This window comes from Oncorhynchus gorbuscha, linkage group LG02 (assembly GCF_021184085.1).
Source record: "Oncorhynchus gorbuscha isolate QuinsamMale2020 ecotype Even-year linkage group LG02, OgorEven_v1.0, whole genome shotgun sequence".
NCBI lineage: Eukaryota > Metazoa > Chordata > Actinopteri > Salmoniformes > Salmonidae > Oncorhynchus > Oncorhynchus gorbuscha.
Window position 1 is genome coordinate 68,078,120 of NC_060174.1, and position 25,272 is coordinate 68,103,391.

The 25,272-nt window shown below is 42.8% G+C and overlaps 1 protein-coding gene across 32 annotated transcripts in view; it reads right to left on the reverse strand.

The window, feature by feature from the left end:
- The window catches only part of LOC124008017 (protocadherin gamma-C5-like), a 138,990-nt gene that overhangs the window by 51,155 nt on the left and 62,563 nt on the right, over window positions 1-25,272 (reverse strand). For 3 of the 32 annotated variants that reach the window (XM_046319289.1, XM_046319144.1, XM_046318995.1), the window contains exon 1: window positions 21,248-23,765. The exons of 23 other annotated variants lie outside the window; for them this stretch is intronic. In XM_046319289.1, coding sequence (XP_046175245.1) covers window positions 21,248-23,656 — 2,409 coding nt within the window. In that variant the 5' untranslated portion in view covers window positions 23,657-23,765. Of the gene's footprint in view, window positions 1-4,570; window positions 7,144-7,572; window positions 10,103-21,247; window positions 23,766-25,272 lie in introns of those variants that run through there. 6 more of the 32 variants (XM_046319264.1, XM_046319122.1, XM_046318968.1 and 3 more) reach the window with 2 other exon arrangements.

The following is a 25,272-nucleotide window of genomic DNA, read 5'->3' on the forward strand; positions in this document are numbered from 1 at the left end:
AGCCCCACTGCGGCTCAGTGAAGACTTAAACATAGTCCAAGGCAGGGGTCCCTTTCCTCTGTCTCTGCACTGTAATACAGTGCCTTCCGTTCAAACCTCCATACATTAAGATGTCGCTGCGTGGAACTTCTGAGGGAATGGTGCAGTCTTCAGTGTGACTCAGCCAGTCATGAAAATTAATGTATGGAATGTTTCTGTGTCGGTGGGGAAGGGTGGGAAACTACAAGCTGTCTGAAAATCATGCACAGAGAAACACATTTGTTTTGAATGACTGCTGGAAAGGTAAAGGTATAGGCTACTGTGCAAATGAAGTATTGATGTGCTGTGTGCATTGTATGTTCATAGCTCAAGATGAGCAGAGCACACTTTCTGTTATTACAGATAGGGAAAACCCAAAGCCAGGAGTGTAAAGCCAAAGGGCTACTTATCAAACACAGTCTCTGTTAAGAGAGAGTCTTACTGTGGGAAGTGTTCTATAAAAAAAATATTTATTCCATAGCCTCACTGTATAAAGCTAGAGGGCCATAGATACCGACGTGACATTTTTATTTTTTTATTTCACCTTTATTTAACCAGGTAGGCAAGTTGAGAACAAGTTCTCATTTACAACTGCGACCTGGCCAAGATAAAGCAAAGCAGTTCGACACGTACAACAACACAGAGTTACACGTGGAATAAAACAAACATACAGTCAATAATACAGTAGAAAAATGAGTCTATATACAATGTGAGCAAATGAGGTGAGATAAGGGAGGCAAAAAGCCAAAAAAGGCCTACCTAAGAAAAATTGCCCGAGAGACCTATTCAGATAGCAGCCGATAAGACAGCTAACGATTAGCGGGCCGCAGATGGCCGTTTAGGTCACGACGCGACGGTGGAGCCAGTTGGATAACTCCCTCGTGCAGATAAAGTCGGTAGTCCAGTCGTGAAGGCCCGGTGGGGCTCAGCATCGGCAGTAAAACAGGTGATAGGTGATAATAGCCCAGGAGTGGTTGATGGAACTCTTCAGCTGGCTAACTCCATGATAATTGAAGTTTGCTCCGGGACCGACGTAAGACAATAGTCCCACGGATAGCAGCTAGCTAACTGCGAGATCCAGGTGTAAATGTTCAGAGCATTTGTTTGAAATCCGGGGATATGGAGAGAAAAATAGCTCCAGTATATTCTGGTCTGAGTCGTGTTGTACAAAACTGGTGATAGCTTTTCGAGCTAAAGGATAGCTGATGACCATCAACCGTGGTTAGCTAAGTACTAACGTTAGCCAGTAAACTGGCTAGCTTCTGGCTAGCTTCAGGCTAGCTTTTGGCTAGCTTATGGTTAGCTCCTAGTTAGCTCCTGGTTAGCTTCTGGCTAGCTTTTGGCTAGCTTCTGGTTAGCTCCTGGTTAGCTTCTGGTTAGCTTCAGGCTAGCTTCTATTGTGGATTTCAGATTTGAGGTAAGTAATACTTTTTCTTTTTTTTAATTGGTGAGGCGGGTTGCAGGAGAGTGTTTTGAAGTTGAGTTTTTGGAAAATAAAATATATAAAAGATGTAAATATATATATACACGGGACACGACGAGGACAAAGGACTGCTATGTCATCTTGGATCAGTATGTGATACATAGTGAGAAGCTTTTTGTTACAGGGAGAGAGACGAAGAAAGAGGAAAGAGAGAAACAGATTGAGAGAGAGAGAGAGAGAGAGAGAGAGAGAGAGAGCCAGGCAGAGAGTGTTTGTGTGAGAGAGAAAGAGAGAGAGAGAGAGGCAAAGAGAGGGAGAAAGAGAGAGACAGAGACAGACAGAAAGCCAAACAGATAGCCAGAGCAAGACAGAGGGAGCGAGAGAGGGAGAGCGAGACAGACAGAGAGACAGAGACAGACAGAGAGAGCGAGAGAGAGAGACAGACAGACAGAGAGATGTTTAGAAATGACTCTGTGACACTTTGTGGGTTTATGTGATAATATGCAGGACAGAAGCTAGTGCCAATGTGAAATATGCGTCCCACAGCCTTCATGCAGTATGAAGGCATGATGCACAACAATGCCTTGCCCCCTCCCACTGCCTCCACGCTGTGTGCTCAATACAAACTGCTAAACAGACACATAAAGGACACACTGACAACATCCATGTCTGACATGGACAAGTGAGTGCTTGAGATGATGTGGGGAAGAGACAAAGAGAGAGGCAAAAGGTTGGTTACATGGGTATAAACTACACTGTGACTGTATAGTACAGGTGTAAGCCTACGTTTGTGTAAATACATAATGTGTGCTCTCACTACTGTGAGTCGCTCTGGATAAGTGTCTGCTGAATGACTCAAATGTCATGCAATGGGGCTAAGACAGAGTGGTTGATGGATAGTTACAGAGGCATCAGAATGGAACACAACTAAGCTGTCCCATCGCTCTCAAACGTAACAGGAAATAGAGAGGAGGCCGCTCAAACTGGGTCAGTGTTGTGTTGCAAGCAGTTGTCATGCCAGTGCAGTGAGACTCAGGGCAAAAAGAATTCAGTGCTTCTGGATCAAATGAGTCCAGCCAACTTCTTGCCTTCATGACATGTTGCGTAACTACAGGGCTACACTGGCTTTTTACAAATACACGGGAGAATTCAAATCATCACTCCGTCTGTTATGCAGACAAGCACAGACGCATGCACACCTAGAAACATGCTGAGAGGACGTAAGACAAGGCAGCTCTTAGAACAGTACTTGCTCTAGCCAGAAAGACCACGAGACTACGAACAGTGTTGTTTACAAGTCACCAACCACACAACATGTCTTATGTCCGGAATCTGCAGCACTGTCTGCATGGAGAGAGTGTTGCCATGACAATGTGCATGAGCTTGAGGTGAATCTTCCTGGAACGCTGGAGAGAAGAGGGCATAACACTAGAGATTGCCTGAATTGAACTATACTCACAAACCCACACACACGCAGATGAACACAACCATTAAAACAAGTCTTTGGTCTTTTCTGTTTTCCTATGGCTCGTTAAAATACCCCGGTAACCACGCTTTAGGCCTAGTGGTTAAAATGAAGGCAAAGACGTGACGTTGTTGCTGGCTGTTACTAGGCAGGTTTGACATCACTGTCACTGTTAACAGCATGCCATGTTACATACAATCCTCCACTCACTAACAAGATCCAGTCTAAACCCTTACAACCTGTGAGCCATAGACAGAAAAGGGACATTACTACTGTGAATGACAAGTAAGCAAGACCATTGGTTACAGACAGACAGACTCAGAGACAGAGTTACATAGTATGACCCAACAGACACACTCATTCTGAATACAGAGCAGTGACAGTTTTCCATACAGGAATGAGTGTAACACTGCCATGGAATTAAGCCCAGTGTCTGATGGGAGAGACATATAAGCCCATTACTGCACCACAGCAACACAGGATATTAGAGCAGTGTGTGAGGGGGAAAGTGGGTCAGTTTGCCCAAGCACCATAGGGTTGTACAGAGAGGGAGAGGAAAAGGAGGGAAAATGGGGGGTGAGATAAAAATACAGATGGAGAGAGCGAAGATCCATGGGATAGATAGGAATGAGGGCTCCTCAGAACAATTATTTGATAGTATTAGTAGTGAGTCAGTCAGTCAAGTCAGTCATGTCAGGCCAGTCAGGTCAGTCAACCAGTCAGTCAGACAGCCAGTTAGGTCAGTCGACCAGTCAGTCAGTCAAGCCAGTCAGGTCAGTCGGCCAGTCAGTCAGTCAGCCAGTCAGGTCAGTCAACCAGTCAGTCAGACAAGCCAGTCAGGTCAGTCAGGTCAGTCAACCAGTCAGTCAGTTAGGTCAGTCAACCAGTCAGTCAGTCAGTCCACCAGTCAAGTCAGTCAACCAGTCAGTCCACCAGTCAAGTCAGTCAACCAGTCAAGTCAGTCAACCCGTCAAGTCAGTCAACCCGTTAGTCAGTCAGTCAGTCAGCCAGTCAATCACCCAGTCAGATCAGTCGATCAGTCTGTTAGTCAGACGAGACCTAATGAAACTGATACAGTGATTTCATAACCTGCTCCTTTATCTGCACACCTGCTGGGTAAATAAGAATGGAAAAGAGTAATCACCCGATGAACATAGCCACAGTGTTGCAGTGCATTTCATGAATCACGTGAAACAGATTAAAACAGAAGCATGGCATCAAAGGCTACTTGCTGAGCAATCTGGCCTCCATAATGCTCTTTAGAATTACTGATAGAGGCTGGCTGAGACACACAGAGAGATGGATAGACACGACTAGACAGCAATTACATGTAGCGCTGTCAACAACATGTAGTGGGAAACTCTTAACCATAATAAAGGTAAAATGGGCCACACAAAGATGCAATATGTGCACCCCTTCATATGGATAGACTCAGACCGCAGACTGTTACACAGATTAGAATGGCGTCTAAGTCTCCTTGCCTGCAGTCCCAGGCACCAATTCAGTTTTTGGACCATGCTACTGACATGACTCAATGATAAAGGTTGACTTGATCCCACAGAGGCAAAAGAATAGGACGATTGCAGTGTAGAAACATCCCTCAGTCAGTCAGATGTACACAAGCTTCATTCTTATCTAAGTAGAGGACAGAATGGGAGTCTCACCTCTTCAGACACATCACCATCCTCCTGCTCCCTCTTTTCTCTCTGCATTGTCCCCATGCGACTCACATCCACCAGTGTGTTCTGGCTACAAGGCCTAGCAAACTTCACATCACTCATCCTAGAGTCAGTGGTTCCACACACCTCATAGTTGTACACACGCTGTAGGGTTCCCATGGTTCCGTCTGGGTAAACGGGAGGGTGATGTGGGATAACGGGGAGGTTTGCTGCATATTTATAGAATAATTGATTCTGTCTCCATCTGTGGATTTTAACTGTGATAAGGGCAATAATGGAGAATATGAACAGAACCGATACCACAGCCAAGGCCAACACTAGATAAAAAGTCAGGTTGTCATTATATTCCCTGTCCACTGTGAAGTCAGTGAATTCTGAGAGCACTTCAGGGAAGCTGTCCGCCACCACCACGTTCACATTGACTACAGCTGATCGAGAGGGCTGCCCGTTGTCCTCCACTACAACAGCGAGCTTTTGTTTCACAGCATCTTTATCATTGACTTGGCGTATGGTTCTTATTTCTCCATTTTGTAGGCCCACTTCAAACAGCGCCCTGTCTGTCACTTTCTGCAGTTTATATGAGAGCCATGCATTCTGTCCAGAGTCCACATCAACAGCCACCAATTTAGTGACAAGATAGCCGACATCTGCTGAACGGGGCACCATTTCAGCCCCCAGAGAGCCACCAGTTTGTACTGGATACAGAACCTGAGGCGCGTTGTCGTTCTCGTCTTTTATGAATACGTGTATAGTTACATTGCCACTCAATGGGGGTGAGCCTCCATCTTGTGCTTTGACATGTATTTTGAAAGATTGAATTTGCTCATAGTCAAAGGGTTTCACTGCGTAAAGCCCCCCACTGTCTGAATTTACAGTCACATAAGAGGAGAGTGGAGCTCCGTTTAAACTACCGTCCTCAAGGAAATATGATACCCGAGCATTTGGTCCCCAGTCTGCATCTGTAGCGCTTACAGAATAGAACGACAGAGAAGAGGCATTGTTTTCGAACACATAGGCGTCATAGCTTTCTTGTTGGAACTGGGGCGCATGGTCGTTCACATCTGAAAGCTTTAAACTGAGCGTCTTTTTACTTGAGCGAGGCGGGTAGCCTCCATCTACTGCTGTGATTGTTACATTATATTCTGATGTCTGTTCTCTATCCAATACCGAGTCCGTCACCAGATTGTAGTAATTTGCTAAAGCTGATTCAATTTTGAAAGGAAGGTCGCGATCAATGGAACATGAAACCTTAGCATTGTCGCCTGAATCAATATCCTGGATGTTAATCATGGCTATAATAGTTCCAGGGACTGAGTCCTCGGGCAGGGCACTAGAAAAGGACATGACGGTTATTTTCGGAGTGTTATCGTTCATATCAACAACATCAAGAACGATTCCACATGAGTTTGTTAAGCCACCGTTATCTTTAGCTTGTACCTTTATCCTAAATTGTTTGTTTCTTTCATAATCTATATCACCCACTACCTTCACCTCACCTGATATCGGGTCAATTGTGAATAGCTCTCGGATAGTAGTGGTAGCATGCTCAAAATAAAATTCTATATTGGCGCTAGATCCCTCGTCTGAGTCTGTCGCGCTCACTGTTGTAACCAATGTGCCCTTCCCAGCATTTTCTACAACGGATGCTTTATATGTAGCTTGGCTAAATATCGGGGCATTGTCGTTGGCATCGAGAACCACAATGTGGATTTGAACTGTTCCAGACCTCCGAGGGTCTCCGCCATCGACAGCAGTTAAAGTCAAATAGTGATGCTTTGTCTTTTCTCTGTCCATGGGTTTTTGAAGTACTATCTCTATGTTTTCACTTACATCTAGACGACCTTGAATCTTAAGATTAAAATGATCCGTGGGGTTTAATACGTATTTCTGGAGTGTATTTGCCCCTACGTCCTGGTCTATTGCGCTTTCTATAGAGAAAAGCGCACCAGGTAGGACTGACTCGCTAATTTCCAATTCAATTTCCTTTTTTGGAAAAACGGGGCTATTGTCGTTGATATCTAGTATTTCCACTGTAACCCGAAACATCTCCATTGGGTTCTCTAGAATCACATCGAAACTGAAGCTACATGCTGAGATCTCCAAACATAGCTGTTCCCGGTCCATTCTCTCTTTCACTAACAATTGTCCTTTCTCTCGGTTCAGAATCAAGTATTCACTGTCGCCCGCGGTGAAAACCCGAGCTCTCCCGGCTACAAGCCGTTGAGGCTCCAGTCCCAGATCTTTCGCTATATTCCCAACAAAGGAGCCCACCGTCATCTCCTCCGGGATTGAGTAGCGGACCAGTCCAGACACAGCGTAAGCTGAGAAGGCGCAAACCATGAATGTGCACAATAGCCACTCCAAGAGCCTGTTGTTCCTTCTCATTGCCATTTCACGACAAAAAGCCAAAGCCAAAACACAATATTGAGGCAGAAAATAAATCCTAGAACGTATTTTTCAAGAATCCAGTCAATGTGACGTCCGTTTACAGAACAAAGTGTTTCTGTAGACCTAATGTACTATCCAGAATAGGGCCCTTATTCTATCAACTGGTTCTCCAGTTTAATGTGCTCTCTGGGCGTTGCTAAGCGCATTATTATAGTAGGAACCATAGTGTGATTGTGCTAAATATTACATGCGATCAACAGCGGCACTTACCGTTCAAACAAAGTACTACATCACTAAAGAAAATGTGTCAAACTTCAAAACACCGAACAAATGATTAACATAAAACAGTTACACATTTCGTATTGCAAAATTCTCCTCCATATTATCATAGCATACATACTGCATACGAATGTGATACATGAATATAGCTGAAGCAGAGACATTACACTAAGATGCATTGGAAAACACACAGTCGCATGCGTAACGACAACGCCTGCGCAGAAATTAACACATAGAGGGAGTGAGAGCGAGCGCGATGCATCAACATCCCAGATAGCCTATAAAAAAGAGGAAAGATTGATTTCAATATGCCTTCTCACCTCTCCATCACCATCCTCCTGCTCCTTCTTTTCTCTCTGCATTGTCCCCATGCGACTCACATCGACCAGTGTGTTCTGGCTACAAGGCCTAGCAAACTTCACATCACTCATCCTGGAGTCCGTGGTCCCACACACCTCATAGTTGTACACACGCTGTAGGGTTTCCATGGTTCCGTCTGGGTAAACGGGAGGGTAATATGGGATAACGGGGAGGTTTGCTGCAGATTTATAGAATAACTTATTCTGTTTCCACCGGTAGAGTTTGACAGAAATTATAGAAATAATAGAAAAAATAAAGAGTAGTGAAACCACAGCAAGTGCCAAAATTAAATAAAATGTCAGGTTATTGTTGTATTCTTTGTCTTGCGTAAAGTCAGTGAGTTCTGAAAGGACTTCCGGGAAGCTGTCCGCCACCGCCACGTTCACATTGACTGTAGCTGATCGAGAGGGCTGCCCGTTGTCCTCCACTACAACAGCGAGCTTTTGTTTCACAGCATCTTTATCAATGACCTGGCGTATGGTTCTTATTTCTCCATTCTGTAGGCCCACTTCAAACAGCGCCCTGTCTGTCGCTTTCTGCAGTTTATATGAGAGCCAAGCATTCTGTCCGGAGTCCACATCAACAGCCACCACTTTAGTGACAAGATAGCCCACATCTGCTGAACGAGGCACCATTTCAGCCACCAGAGAGCCACCAGTTTGTACTGGGTAGAGAACCTGAGGCGCGTTGTCGTTCTGGTCTTGTATGAAAACAGTTAAAGTCACATTGGTGCTCAGAGGCGGTGAGCCGCCATCTTGCACTTTAATGCAGATCTTAAATTCTTTGATTTGTTCATAATCAAAAGCACGCACTGCGTGGATCACGCCACTTTCTGAATTCACAGATATAAATGGGGATGCTGAAAGTCCATATTTATGGGAATCATCTATAAAATATGAAATACGTGCGTTGTTGCCGGTGTCCTTATCACTGGCTGTTAGTGAAAATATGGATACACCGGGAGAGTTGTTCTCCCTCACATAAGCAGAGTATGAGTGCCTCTCAAATACTGGAGCATTATCATTCACATCCGATATTCTCAATGTCAGAGTCTTGTTAGTAGAACGCGGAGGAAACCCCTCATCCACCGCTGTTATTGTAATATTGTACTCGGAAACCATTTCACGGTCCAACATCTGATCTGTGACCAAACTGTAGATGTTGGAAGAGGATGACTTAATACGAAAAGGTAAATCCGAGTTTACGGAACATTTGATGTGTCCATTTCTACCAGAGTCTAAATCTTTAATGTTCAGCATTGCTATAACTGTCTCTGGTGACGCGTCTTCGGGTATTGGGTTAGAAAAAGTTATTAATGTGATTACAGGGTCGTTGTCATTGATGTCCAAAATATCGAGCTGTACTTTACACGAATCTGTAAGAGAACCCCGATCCGTTGCTTGCACACTTATTTTATGTTGCTTGTTAGTCTCGAAATCTAATTCACCGTTAACTTTGATTTCTCCGGTAAGAGGATCAACAGTAAAAAGATCGGACGCGCTAACAGTGGAATGGGAAAAAGAATACACAACCTCTCCATTTGTCCCTTTATCTGAATCGGTAGCACTGACTCTCAAAATCACAGTCCCTTTAGGCGTATCCTCCGATAAAGAGGATTTATAAAGTACAGAGCTAAACACGGGTGCATTGTCATTTATATCCAATACTTGTATATATATTTTGACCGTGCCCGATTTCTGAGGATTACCTCCATCCACAGCAGTTAACACTAAAAAATGTTGCTCATTTGTTTCCCTGTCCAGCATCGTTTGAAGTACCATTTCTAAATATTTACTGCCATCAGAGTGCGAATGTTGCTTCAGAGTGAAATGATCACTCGGGAGAAGGGAATATGTTTGAATGGAATTCATTTCGACGTCAGGATCCATAGCATTCTCTAGCGGACAACGGGTACCAGACAGAGACCCCTCACTAATTTGTAATCGGATTTCTTTACTTGGAAATACTGGAGAATTGTCGTTTATATCTAATATCTCCACGTCAATACGGTGAAGTTCAACGGGATTTTCAAGAATTATCTGGAAATGTAACGAACATGGAGCCACTTGGGCGCACAGCTCCTCTCTATCAATCCTGTCTTTCACAAGCAGAGTCCCTTTGTCCGCATTGAGACCGATATACTCAGGGCTATCTTCTGAAAAAATACGCGCTCGACCTGATTTCAGTCTTTTAACTTCCAGCCCTAGGTCCTGAACGATATTCCCCACGAATGAACCCTTCGTCATCTCCTCTGGAATAGAATAGCGGACCTGGCCGTCCACACACCGGTGAAACCAGACTGAGAGGAGAAGATACAGTTGCAATTTCCAAATGGCGGATCCCCCTGTGCCACGAAAACAAAGAAAATACATTTCTTTACGTTGCACAACTTCAATTGTTAAAATCCGACAAGGCGTAGGCCTATATGTAGGCAAAGGAGCAAATCAAGATAGGGCTGTTATTCCAATGACATCCGTCAGAGACAATGTTCTCACACTCCCAAAGCAATAGTGTTTGCGTACATGTCACTGCGACTCGAATACCATCCACAAAATAGGCAGGGTCAACATTACTCTCTTGCAGGTCTACTATTGTATCGGTCAACAGCGGCACTAAGAGCATAGGGGAGTTATTACATGTGTAGAGAAACATGTTTCTGACAAAAGCCTCTTGTCAGAAATCACAACTCCGAAATATCCACACCATACTGTAGGCTCCAGAATGACGGCAGATTGTGAATTATTTTCATTGTATGGTCTGCATGTTCAAAAACACGCTAATGTAAAACAAGATGAAGTGAGATGCACATTAGGCTACTACGTATGTTGTCATCCTCGGTCAGAACTCCCTTTGACCTAAAACAAGTTAAAAGTTCATATAAATCAAATGTCTGTCTGACATTGTTGCTGTCCATGAGCGGAGGTGCTGAAATGAACACCGGACTGAGTGCACTCTTTGAATAAGATTAGTAAATTAATGATTAGTAAATGACGTGATTTAGCCCGTAAACGTCATAGGATCCCATGAGAACGTCATAGGATGTCAAAGACAGAATCTAAGTTTAAACAAAACAAATGAAATTGTAAAATCATCAATCAGCATCACACATTGGGCAGACATTATCTCACCTGTTCAGGGGAATCTGGTCAATATAGGAAGTGTATCTATTTGTGCACGCTGTTAAGTCTCCATAGAGTTCGGGTCCATTATTTACACGTTCTGACTAAAAGGTCTGGCAAATTTACAGCTACTCTTTTTTGAGTCAGTCGAGATACACACCTCATAGTTGTACACGTGTTGCAGAGTCCCTGTCCCTCCGGCGTCTGCGTAACCGGGTGGATATCAGGGAATAAGTGGGAGACTAGACTGGTACCTGATGCGTGATTGTCTCTATCTTTAGATCCTTACGGATATTATATCCACTACACACGAGATGAAAAGGAAGGACACAACAGCCAAGGCCAAAACTAGATAAAAAGTCAGTTTATCGTTGTAGTCCTTGTCTTGCTTATAAAGTCAGTGAATTATGAAAGCACTTCAGGAAGCTGTCCGAAACCACCACGATCACGTTGACTATAGCTGACCGAGATGGCTGTCCGTTGTCCTCCACTACAACAGCGAGCTTGTGTTTCACGGCATCTTTATCAATAACATGCCGTATAGTTCTTATTTCTCCATTTTTGTAGACCCACTTCAAACAGCGCCCTGTCTAACGCATTCTGCATCCCCCTGCAGTTTATATTAGAGCCATGCATTCTGTCCAGAGTCCACGTCAACAGCCACCACTTTAGAGACAAGATAACCCATATCTGCTCAACGACGCACCATTTCAGCCACCAGAGATCTACTAGTCGTTACTGGGTAGAGCACCTGAGGACCGTTGTCGTTCTAATCTTTATTAATTATTCACTTCAAAGTTACGTTACATTAAAGTGGAGGAGAGCCTCCGTCTTGCGCTTTGACATGAAATTCAAAAGTTTTGATTGGTTCATAAACAAACGATCTCACTGCATACATAATGAATGTTTCAGAATTAATCGTTATCTTATTTTTATTTCAGGTTTTATTTATTACACTCATATAGCAGTCAATACCAACGGAACTCCATGAGCATTCAACATATTGCAATAAAACAGGCAGGTGACGCGGCTCGAACCCTCAACCTACTGGTTAAGCCTATAAACCACCGTCGCTACACAGCTCCTTCCATTCAAAGAGCGCGTCCTCGAGCTAGACCTCACAAGACGCCGACTTACGTCTTACAGGAACGCGCTCACCCGCCAAGCACACGCACGGTCGTGGATGCGAGGTCCGATCACTTCTGACACCAATGTAATGAGATAAGCAGGGAGCATGGCTCGAACCCTCAATATTCTAGCGCCAAGCCCAGCTCGCCATCGACTGTGCCACAAAAGCCTTCTCGAGTGACAGAGTCGATATCCGTGCCTATAAACTCACATTAATGTATAAGAGCAACAAACATACATTTATAAAAAAAAGAGTACAACATTTTTTTAAAGATAGCAATAATGTCCTGCTATCTAAAGCGACTCACTAATCAATGAGAAGAAATATATGATTTGTGACATTATGTACCGTTCAGTTCTAGACTTTGGTAAAGTCAGTTCGTTTTGGCTACGGTTATTCCTAACTGTCGCCGTGATTCGATCAGTGAGTAGCTAGTCTTTGAATGGAGATTTTAGGAGTCTGACTGTGAAGATAGTGCTGATTTGAGGCCGTCTTTAATGAAGCCAAGGTAGGGACAGGGTCTGAAGTGCCTCTGTACAACTGGACTATCTACCCAGGACGGCGCATCATGCTCTCTTCGGAATAGATCCAGGTCATCAGACTGGGCCTGGGTTAGTGAGCTGTGCCAAACAGGAGCGGCATACTCCAGGGTGGGGTGGAAATGCGCACCATGTCTTCCTGTGGCACATGGAACCTTTTAAGAAAACGAAGGAGAAATCTGTGGCTCTTGGTTAACAAAGCAACCTGCTCACCCCATTGTAATCCCTTTTTACCATTACCCTTACAATCTTCACACTATCACCCACTAATCAAAGATGACCTGCGAGTCTTCCAAGTAATAGGAGACCCTGGCGTTCTGACCCCAGTCTTCATCTTTAGCGAGACCCAACTAATTGACACACCTGGGGATTTGTTTTCTATTATAAACTGGGTGGTTCGAATCCTGAATGCTGATTGGGTGACAGCCGTGGTATATCAGACCGCAAACCACGGGTTGACAAAACATTTATTTTACAGCTCTAATTATGTTGGTAACCAGTTTGTAATAGCAATAAGTTATCTCAGGGGTTTGGGATATATGGCCAATGTACCACCGCTAAGGGCTGTATCCAGGCACTCTGCACTGCGTTGTGCCTAAGAACAGCCCTTAGCTGTGGTATATTGGCCATATACCACAGCCCCTCGGGCCTTTTTGATTAATTATATAATGGGTGGGTCTAATCTTGATTGTTTAAAACCACATTCCAGCCCGTGTCTATTCCATAACTTACCACTGGCTAAATCTATGACTTTAAAATGCCTATTTACTCTGTTCCATCTGACGCAATCCACTTTCTCATAAACCCAGCCAGGCAATTTATAAACTTGATATCTACTATAAAAAGCATGGAGACATTATCTAATTTCTTTTAGACTAGCATTTGGTTTTCAACAGCAGAGATTTGTATAAACATTGCTGTCTGTCTCTCCGACATTTGTAGCATTGTTTCAATAATGAAATTCGATCTCCAGCTTTCACATAGTAATGAACGTGTCGGGAGTCAGGATGAGACAGACAGGCAACTTTTCTCAGCCAGTCAAAATCCTGAATCAGCATCATTTGTATGGATTATATACAAAGAAATATCAATTTAAAAAAAGGGACAACGAAACAAAGTGCAATTAGTTTGCAGTATTTCCAGCTTCTATTTGAAGTGATTGTGTTAGCTGTGTTGTTGGCTAGCACATTTTCAATGCCAGGTGAAATCACGCTTCATTAGTTCATTGTTATGGATGTCCTAAATAAATATCATTAGAAAACAGCTTAAACAAATGCAAATGCAGCTACTTTGTTGTTATTCTGGCTGCATTGTTTGACGTGACTGTATATTAGCCGTAGTTGGCTAGCTTGCAAGCAAGGGATAAAAACGTTGCTAGCCAGTATGGCAATTGAACAGAACGATCGACTGGGTCGAGTCCATAGATACAGAACAAAAAGCCTGGACAACTGGGTCACTTCTCTAGCAACTGAACCAATAGAATGAACCGCCGGCCGTGGTAGCAACCCTACATTTGTGTCGGGGCTATATCTTGTCCTCCAAACACCAGCTTCTCGGACATTATCACTTAACGAGGCCACACACACAATTAGCTATTTTATATTTATTTAACTAGGCAAGTCATTTAAGAACAAATTCTTATTTACAACTTTGGCCTACCCCGGACAAACCCTGACTCGGACAACGCTGGGCCAATTGTGCACTGCCCTATGGGACTCCCAATAACGTCTGGTTGTGATACAGCCTGGAATCGAACCAGGGTCTGTAGTGACACCTCTAGCACTGAGAAGCAGTGCCTTAGACCGCTGCACCATTCGGGAGGCCAATTGTCCATACCATTATGGCGTTCAATATTGCCTGCTCTTAAACATTGAGAAAAAAGCTAGATATATCATGCACAACTCCCCCCGTAGTCCTTTTAAATAATCTGTGTCGGATTTCATTTGAGTTTGATTCTAGAAATCTGCCCCAACTGTTGTTTTTGGCTCGTATGAATTACTCAGATGGGAGATTCACAGCATTTGAGGCTTATAACTCGTCTTCCTGTTCAACAGCAGCACCCAGAGTCCAGAGCACAGACTGACATCATGCTGGTACTGCTACACACAGAGCTAAACAAAGACTGGTGCATTATATAACCACATCAGCAGGTTGAATATTATTGTGATGACAGCTCTAAAAAGGTTATGGACATGGGGTGTGGGTGAAGAAATACTACAGTAAAACATTATATTAGAGGGAGACTTACGATTACTATCAGAATTAATATCACAAGCAAAACAATTATAGATCAGTCGAGATCAGTATCAACAATTGGCCAATTGTCACGAGTGTCATTTTGAATACTTGAACATGAATCAGGTCATGTATCTTTTTCTGTTGTCAGCAAACACTTGTCACAATACTGTCTTCCAAAAAAAAAAAAAGTTTTTGGAGCACTTACAATGACTCCGTAAAAGCCAAAGACACAAACAGCTCCTTGAATGTAGCACGTTTGGTATTTCAGCACCATGGAGAGCACCAGTTGCAAATTGAAAGGCAGACTATCAAACCAACTAAACTAGATCTTCTTTTAGGCCATGAAATACAAAAACTATTTCATAATGAAAATGTTGCATGCTGCAACTGTGTCACCAAATACAAATGATAAAAAGATGATCACCAGCAAATCGATATGGCAACATGTGTTTAACCCTGACTGCATAATGCACATTACAAACATATTTACCCCAAGTCTCAAAAACCAGAACAGCTGTAGGTAATGTTTTATCCACCATTTCATCCCCTTTATTTCCATGTAACTGGGGGTGAAACTGAGAGGCCAACAGGTCTCCTCCCACAGACCAAGGTCAGAGGTCATCACAGGATGAGCCAGACAGTGTGTCAAAGCAGTGAAGCATGAAGCCCTATATCCAAAACACAAGCTCCACATGTGCCCCCAAAAATCTACACACATCCTGCTGCAGAGTTACACACCCAACACCCCACAGCTATGCCCCTCTCCATTCCTTTAAGTCCTGCAGAGTTACACACCCAACACCCCACAGCTATGCCCCTCTCCATTCCTTTAAGTCCTGCAGAGTTACACACCCAACACCCCACAGCTATGCCCCTCTCCATTCCTTTAAGTCCTGCAGAGTTACACACCCAACACCCCACAGCTACGCCCCTCTCCATTCCTTTAAATCCTGCAGAGTTACACACCCAACACCCCACAGCTATGCCCCTCTCCATTCCTTTAAGTCCCAAGGACATTGATACCTACGGAGGCTTGTCTAAACATCACAATCACAATCACAATCATGGCAGACATGATGCACCTCTTCCAATATCACAACTGAAATTCCATTACCAGTTTTGTATATAAAATATAGATGATATACATTGTTATATATCATAGACCAATGGGTTATATAGTTATACACACAGAAAGAGATAGGCCTTCCGTTCAGATGAAGAAGAATGAAATGAATACGAGATATCTTTGAGCAGATGCGGAGGGCTGAGGAGCTACATTCATAATTCTCCTGACCTACTTTAGAATTGTGTGCCAGTACTGAGCAGAGTAGTCTCGCTGCAGTGTGTGTGCATGTTTGTCTGTAGTGCTGAGCTGTGTGAAGTTCAGCGGGTAGTACACTTTGTGTTACTGGTAGGCTGTGTGTGAGTGATTTTGCTTTGTGAGCCACTACTGGGCTGTCTCCTCAATACAATGTTTTGTGTGTTTATGGCGAGGAATGTCATGTACTGCTGAGATGTGTGCAAATGGTAAGGTGTGTTAGTAATATACGACCCAGTAATAACACTGTGTCAGCAGTGTGCTTGAGATGGTCAATGGACAATGGTCAATGTTGAAGAAAGAGAGGGAACCGCTGACAGACAGTTAATCATGAAAAGAGTTACCCAGTAAGGCATGTATTCAATCAACCTGAAAATGACTGAATACCCAGCCAGATCAACCGTGATACAAGTCAGCACTGACGTTTGAGAAACATGGATGAACGTCTAGTTCTGACGTGAGACTGTGAGACCTGGCAGCACCGAGACCACTAGACTTAGCATCTACGTGCATTGTTGAATGACGTAAGCCAGTGTAAAGTGTCTGAAGTAGTGTATCTGTCAGCCACATCGTGTAGGCCTACATGTCAACCCTTGTGACTGTACGAGCCAACCAATACCGTGGGAGACCTTCATTTGTGTCTGTAAGTAGAGAGGAAGAAAAAAACATATCTTACCTTCAGAGCCCAAGTAATAGTCCAATGGGAGAGCGTGAAAAAACAAGAAACAAATGAAAGGAAAGTGTTAAAAACATAACAGGTTTAAATGCTGTGTCCCATTTGCGTTTAATTTCACACGCTTACAAGAAGAATGACCCATAGCAGAATGGTGTTAAGCAATTTATGGACATCTCCACTTTCCGAACACTTAAAGCAGCTACATCTCTACTGATGGTAATAAAGCTGCTAAGAAGTAACACAATGCATGTATTCATACTCTCGTTCATTCTCTCCATGGGCCTAAAAGCTGTAGGCCACTAGTGTCACTTTCTCTGTGCTCACTTTACACAGAGGCTGGTTTTGAGTGACAAATAGCATTTCTTGGCTGGAACATTCTTCATTATGTAATTGAATGGTGCCATTATGACCCTGGGGTGACCTTCAAATTGCCATTTTCGAATCTAGGCTGGAGACCAGAGTAGATAAGCTTGCCCTCGGTTGTCAAGGACAATAGAAATGTACACCAATATCACCAGCAAGATTTTCCTGAAAAATAACTGGCATTCACAGTTAGATATTAAATATGTATTCCACAGTTAGCTTACTTGATAAAGTTTCTTATCTTTTTACGGCAGAACAAATACTCAGGCAGACGTTTGACAATTACTCCTGCCTGATATACATTCAACAATGGTTAAAACAATCTAAATTTGAATGAATTATGTCCATCTCCAGAATGAGTCTTGAACCTCTTCCAATACAAGGTAAGTGTGAAAACAGGTGAGATGGAATTCCAGGATGACTAACCCAGGTGTGCTTCAGTGGTCAAATGAAGCAAACAGCCAAGGTCAAGGGGAATTCAATATATTTCTATACTATTTTCAGTGAACTTTGACCTCCCCTCCACCACCACCAGCCAAAGGGCTGGGATGAAGGAGTTCTAGTACGGATCATCACACACAGTAAGCGAGCAGACCAAACAAATATAAACGTCTTCTCTCCCTCATCCCACCACTGCTCGACCTCAGAACGACACTTTTAATTTGAAAAATGTTACATTACCATAGTTGAATATTTTGATCCACTCTCAATAGCTTCACTGGTTTCATCTGGGCTCTTCCTCAGTGTAACATCAGCAGGCAGGGTGCTGTCATTGTAAGATCTGACAAACTTGAAGTCACTGGTGCGTGAGCCCGTTGTCAGGTATGCGTCATAGTTATATGAACTGTGCAGAGTTCCAGCTCCATCCACCTCTGCATAGTTGGGAGGGAAATGCGCGCTGGGAATGGCGACTGCTCCATCAAACAACATTCTAGGCTTTCTACTGCGGCAGAACCTCACGGCCAGGATGAGAATAATGAAAGTCAGGAAAAAGGTGGAGACAGAGACCAGACCAATGATCAAATAGGAAGTTAGTTTGGAACTATCCTCATAAGTCATGTCTTTCAGTTCTGGAACTTCAGCCAAGTTATCTGATATGAGTAAATATACATTACAGGTTGTAGAGAGAGAGGGCTGTCCGTTATCTTTCACTGATATAACAAGGTTCTGCTTCATACTGTCAGACTCAGAAATGTCCCGCTGGGCCCTGATCTCTCCACTGTGGAGACCAACAGTGAAAAGTCCCAGATCAGTCGATTTCAAGATCTGATATGAAAGCCACGCGTTTTGTCCAGAGTCAGCATCCACAGCTATCACCTTGGAAACCAGGGACCCCGCCAGAGCAGCTTTGGGGACCATCTCAGTCATCAAGGAGTTCCCTGCTGGAGCAGGGTATAATATCTGGGGAGAGTTATCATTCTCATCTGTTATGAAGACACTCACTGTCACGTTACTGCTGAGTGGAGGAGAACCATTGTCTCTGGCTACAACGTGGACTTTGAAGTTCCTGAACTGCTCATAATCAAATGTTCTCACAGCATGGATCACCCCCGTGTCTCCGTTAATGGATAGAAATGAGGACACCAGAACACCATTCATCTCACTGGGCAATAGAGAATAGACCACTGTGCCGTTCTGTCTCCAGTCTGGGTCTCTGGCAGTAACAGAACACATAGATGAGCCAGGCGTGTTATTTTCAGTCACATAGGTGCTATAGGATTGTTCTTCAAACACAGGTGGGTTGTCATTCACGTCTGATACAGATAAATGAATCGTTTTTGAGGAGGATAAAGGTGGAGACCCCTCGTCAGTGGCAGTGATAGTTATGTTATAATCTGATATTATCTCTCGGTCTAGTTCACTAGTTGTTACCAGAGAATAGTAGTTTTTGATTGAGGGGTTTAGTTTGAAAGGAACATTTTGTTGAATGGAGACATGGACCTGTTTATTTCCCTCAGAGTCTTTATCCTGTACATTGATGATGCCCACCTCTGTGCCAGTTAACACGTTCTCAGGGATGGGATTTTTTAAAGATTTTAGGAATATCACAGGTACATTGTCATTTACATCTGTGATTTCGACAATTACTTTTGTGTTGGAAACCAACCCTGATCCGTCTTGCGCCTGGATACGCATTTCATAATATGTTTCTGCTTCAAAATCTATTGGTCCAATGACTTTAATTTGTCCAGTCTTCTTTTCAACGGAAAATAGCCTCGCTGCTTTATCAGATATTCGACTGAAATCGTAGCTCACTTCCCCATTGTGTCCCTCGTCAGGATCCGTGGCACTAACTGTAGCTACTACGGTATCCAAAGGAGAATTTTCTGGTAGATTGACCTTATAGGCGTCCTGACTAAACACTGGAATATTATCATTAGCATCCAACACAGTGACGTGTATAACTACAGTACCAGATCTCTGCGGAGTCCCACCATCAACCGCAGTAAGTAATAATGTCACCTCTTGCTGTTGTTCTCGATCTAATTCCTTCTCCAAAACTAACTCGCCATATTTCCCACCGTCTCTATTTGTATGAACAGCCAAAACAAAATGGTCATTCTTCTCCAGCCTATAGCTTTGAACTGCATTTAATCCAATGTCTGCGTCATGTGCTTCGTTTAAGGGAAAGCGTTGCCCTTTCACAGCCGACTCTACTATCTCTAATTGTATGCGTTCATTTGGAAATCGAGGTGAATTATCATTTATATCCTGGATTTGAACAATAACACGGTGCAACTCTAAAGGATTTTCAAGCACCAGCTCGTATTTCAAAGCGCATGAACCCCTTGGGCCGCACAGCTCTTCTCTGTCTATTGTTTCAGCGACAATCAAATCCGCCGAGTTAGCGTTGATATCGCAGTAGCGTCGACTGCTGCCGTCCAAGTCTAACCTAGCGTCACGAGCCGACATTCTCTTAGCATCCAGCCCCAGATCCTTGGCTATATTTCCGATCAAAGATCCACGTTTCAGCTCCTCCGGAATAGAGTAGTTTATATCTCCATGGCTATGGTGCAGTTTGGACAGAGAAAGCAGTGTCACACAGAGTATTGAGAGCGAGAAACCGTTGTGTCCCATATTCGACATATGCCTGGAAGACAAAGATAATTCACAGAATAGGCCAGTTGTTCGTGATGGATAATTATTCAAACGGTTACGCTAAACGAAGAGAAAATAGGCATTGCATACATCCAGATTCTCCTACGATGTTATGTGACGCAGTTGGGTGTTTTCTTGCTTTTGAATATTACAGTTGTGGGAGGAGAGATACATATATTAGTTCAAGGTTGGTATATAGCGACACACTGAGTATTTCATTCAACACTGCATTTACTGACGACAACAACAACAACAACAAAACGGCCCAAAAAAAGTGTGGAGTTGAGACGCAGGGAGCTTAGAAACCCATTTCTCAATGTTTGACAATTGAAGAAACAATCGATAGCCTACACTTCATAAGCTTTATATTATAGTGAACTATCAAAGTGAGATGTAGCCTCCTATCATTAGATCCGCTATAGGACTATAGAAGATTTCTAGAGAAGTTGGTAAATATCACGAAAAATTCCAAAAACAGCAGCAGGGTGCTGAAGCAAACAAACGTGATACTATATCAAATCTATATTCACTATATGGTCTTAAGTGAATCAATGTTTTATAAACGTCTGTATGCTCTGGTTTTAAAACTCAATAAGATTCTGTTTGTTTTTTTAAAGAAAAACTACATTACACCTTGAATGATGTGCAAAATAAATACACATCTAATGAAATAATGATTTCAAACGGTAAAAATCCATGATGATGTGCCTTAGAAAAAACACAAGACCAGAAAAAAAGTTGAACTACAGATAGCTTTAGTCATTCCATTGCAGAAGCCTGCAGAATGGTGATCGCTATCCACAATAGTGGTGCTGAAACACAAAAGACCTCGAAAGGGCGAACGGCTGCCATACGATCTCTTAAATGTTGTGTAGACACCACAGAAAAGAATGAAAGAAAGCCACTGTTGGCAAATATTTAGAGCCTGTGGCTACCCATTCAAGTTTCACTATGTTCAGAACTTATTTAGGAGTGTGACACTGATTTTCATGGACATAGTTCTTATAAGAGCGAGGAGCAAAACCAACGATGGCACAAAGTAAACAAACTAAAACAATTGACATGTATCGAAATAAATAGGCTACGCCGAGCACACCGAACTCACATTTAAATATGACAACTCGATAAATAATATCAGCACACTGTTATCTTACCTCATCACAATTTTCTGCATTGTTCAGAGTAATTATACTTTCGCCAAAAGGCTCAACTGGGTTCTTCAGTGTAACATCAGCAGGCAGTGTGCTGTCATTGTAAGATCTGACAAACTTGAAATCACTAGTGCGTGAGCCCGTTGTCAGGTATGCGTCATAATTGTAAGAACTGCGCAGAGTTCCAGCTCCATCCACCTCTGCATAGTTGGGAGGGAGAAACGCGCTGGGAATGGCGACTGCTCCATCAAACAACATTCTAGGCTTTCTACTGCGGCAGAACCTCACGGCCAGGATGAGAATAATGAAAGTCAGGAAAAAGGTGGAGACAGAGACCAGTGCGATGATCAAATAGGAAGTTAGTTTGGAACTATCCTCATAAGTCATGTCTTTCAGTTCTGGAACTTCAGCCAAGTTGTCTGATATGAGTAAATATACATCACAGGTTGTAGAGAGAGAGGGCTGTCCGTTATCGTTCACTGATATAACAAGGTTCTGCTTCATTCTGTCAGATTCAGAAATGTCCCGATGTGCCCGGATCTCTCCACTGTGGAGACCAATAGTGAAAAGTCCCGGATCAGTCGATTTCACGATGTGATATGAAAGCCACGCGTTTTGTCCAGAGTCAGCATCCACAGCTATCACCTTGGAAACCAGGGACCCCGCCAGAGCAGCTTTGGGGACCATCTCAGTCATCAATGAGTTCCCTGCTGGAGCAGGGTATAATATCTGGGGAGAGTTATCATTCTCATCTGTTATGAAGACACTCACAGTCACGTTACTGCTAAGTGGAGGAGAACCATTGTCTCTAGCTACAACATGGACCTTAAAGCTCCTAAACTGCTCATAATCAAATGTTCTCACTGCGTGAATCACTCCCGTGTCCCCGTTGATGGATAAAAATGAGGACACCGGAACACCATTGATCTCACTGTGCAATAGAGAATAGACCACCGTGCCATTCTGTCTCCAGTCTGGGTCTCTGGCAGTAACAGAACACATAGAGGAGCCAGGCTTGTTATTTTCAGTCACATAGGAACTGTAGGATTGTTCTTCAAACGCAGGGGGATTGTCATTCACGTCTGACACAGATACATGAATCGTCGTTGAGGAGGATAAAGGTGGAGTCCCCTCGTCAGTGGCAGTAATAGTTATGTTATAATCTGATATTATCTCTCGGTCTAGTTCACCAGTTGTTACCAGAGAATAGTAGTTTTTGATAGAAGGGTTCAGTTTGAAAGGAACATTTTGTTGAATGGAGCATCGGACCTGTCTATTTCCCTCAGAGTCTTTATCCTGTACATTGATGATGCCCACCTCTGTACCAAGGAAAACATTCTCAGGGATGAGATTGCTAAGTGATTTGATCAATATTAATGGTGCATTGTCATTTATATCAGTTATATCTATGATTACTTTTGTGTTAGAAGCTAAACCTGACCCATCTTTGGCTTGGACGCGCATTTCATAATCTGTCCTCTCCTCAAAGTCCACAGGTCCGACGACTCTGATTACACCAGTCCCTTTGTCTATAGAAAAAATTGATGATGCTTTATCAGATATACTTCTGAAGTCATACGTCACTTCCCCATTTGCACCCTTATCTGCATCAGTGGCGCTGACAGTTACCACTACAGAATGTAAAGGGGGATTTTCTGTCAGACTGACTCTATAAACGTCCTGGCTAAATACTGGGATATTATCGTTAGCATCCAACACAGTGACGTGTATAACTACAGTACCAGATCTCTGCGGAGTCCCACCATCAACAGCAGTAAGTAACAACGTCACCTCCTCTTGCTTTTCTCGATCCAGCTCTTTTTCTAACACTAACTCACTGTATTTCCCACCATCTCTATTTGTATGAACGGCCAAAACAAAATAGTCATTCCTCTCGAGTATATAGCGTTGCACTGCGTTTAATCCTATGTCTGCATCATGCGCTTCGTCTAAGGGAAAACGTCGACCTTTATCAGCCGATTCTGTAATTTCTAGATTCATGCGCTCATTAGGAAATCCGGGAGAGTTGTCGTTTACGTCTTGAATTTGCACAGTGATTCGATGAAGCTCGAGAGGGTTTTCAACCACAAGTTCATATTTTAGTGCACACGTAAGCTTCGAACCACACAGCTCCTCTCTATCTATTCTATCCGTCACAATAAGATTGCCCGCAGCGAGGTCAATGTCACAATATCGTTTACTGTTATCATCCATATCCAACCGAGCTTTGCGATCAGATAATCTCTTCGCATCCAGTCCGAGATCCTTGGCTATATTCCCAATGATAAATCCACGCTTAGCTTCCTCGGGTGAAGAATAGCTCATGTCTCCATGCGTGGTGTGAGGGAGAACAAGAATGAAAACCGAGCAGAGTTTGACGGCAGAGAGCAAAAATATTTTGACCACCATCATCAACGTTAGAACGTTTGATACTCCTGTCCTTAAGATGGTGATTTACCAAATTCGTTATGCCACAAAATATGTATCCAAGGTTACAATCTAAATTCTGTCCAAGCAACGATATATGTTGATTCCAGTCAATGCGACGTTTTTCCCCACTGCAGAAACAAGTCTCCTCCCTGTATATGGTAATCTGCTGGGTGGGGACACACTCATGCATTCAGCCAGAGAAGGTGAACAGCGACACATTGAGTATTTTCACAAAAACTGCAGTAACACTACAAAGTTACTGAATATACAGTACATTGAGCAAGATTCATGCAATATCTTATTGTAAAATGTGCTATAGTTAAATATTGCCATACATACATGCCAACAGTGCAGTTTATAGATAGAACAAGTCACCAGTGTTGAATCAGTCGATGTATTTTTTCCCGTTGTCTTATTTAACCCCCAGACTATATCTATCTATAATTCAGAAGCAACTGAGGAAAACAAATGAAAATGTCACGGTAGTTTAGGATGTAAGAATATGTTATGTTATTTAGGGCTATATTTTAAAACTTCTCAAATCACATTATTGAAAACAGTTATTTATTATCAAGGCTTTGGTCATTTATATTTAAAAATCACCCACAACAATGAACATCCTGGAGACTCCATTGCCAGATTCTCAATGTCTGGTCGCTGTCCAGTGCTGAAACAGGGCCGACGCAATAACCCATTTACTTTATCTCTCATACCAAACGTTAGTGGGAGAATAAAATGTGCTGCTGCAAATTGCTATCCAACAAACGGCGAACATGTTGTCTTATGGCAGCAGCCTTAGACCAAGCCAGTCTTTTTACAGAGACAGAACACTTCAGAGAGTTACAAGGTAAACCTGTGTCCTGCGTTTAAAATGACAAACGAAGCAATCCAAAGTTGTAATTGTAAGCATGTGTCCTGCATTACAACGTAATCAAAGAAGTCCGCAGGTATGGCACCCTGCCCGGGAATCAGATACTTGAGTAAAATGGTTTGAAATGGATTAAATCCTGGCCAAAATCCGTATGTTTTGGAAAGCACATTATACCAGTGGAAACTCATAAATTCAGTCAATTTAAAAACGTTGCCGTGTCTGATGAGCCAGCACAGCGACCAAATTGAAATATCTGACAAACTTGTGGTCACGATCATTCCCATATTATTACTTACACTAGAGAATAGACCACCGTGGTCTACCGTATCTCTCTTTTGCACCCCAGTATCTCTACTTGCACATCATCATCTGCACATCTATCACTCCAGTGTTAATGCTACATAGTAATTATTTCGCCTCCATGGCCTATTTATTGCCTTACCTCACTACTCTTCTACATTTGCACATACTGTACGTTGATTTGTCTATTGTGTTGTTGACTGTACGTTTACTCCATGTGTAACTCTGTGTTGTTGTTGTTGTCGCACTGCTTTGCTTTATTTTGGCCAGGTCCCAGTTGTAAATGAGAACTTGTTCTCAACTGGCCTACCTGGTTAAATAAAGGTGAAATATATATATATATATATATATATATATATATATATAATATATATATTTATATTTATATTTATATATATATAGTTGTTTCATAAAATAAATGGTCAAT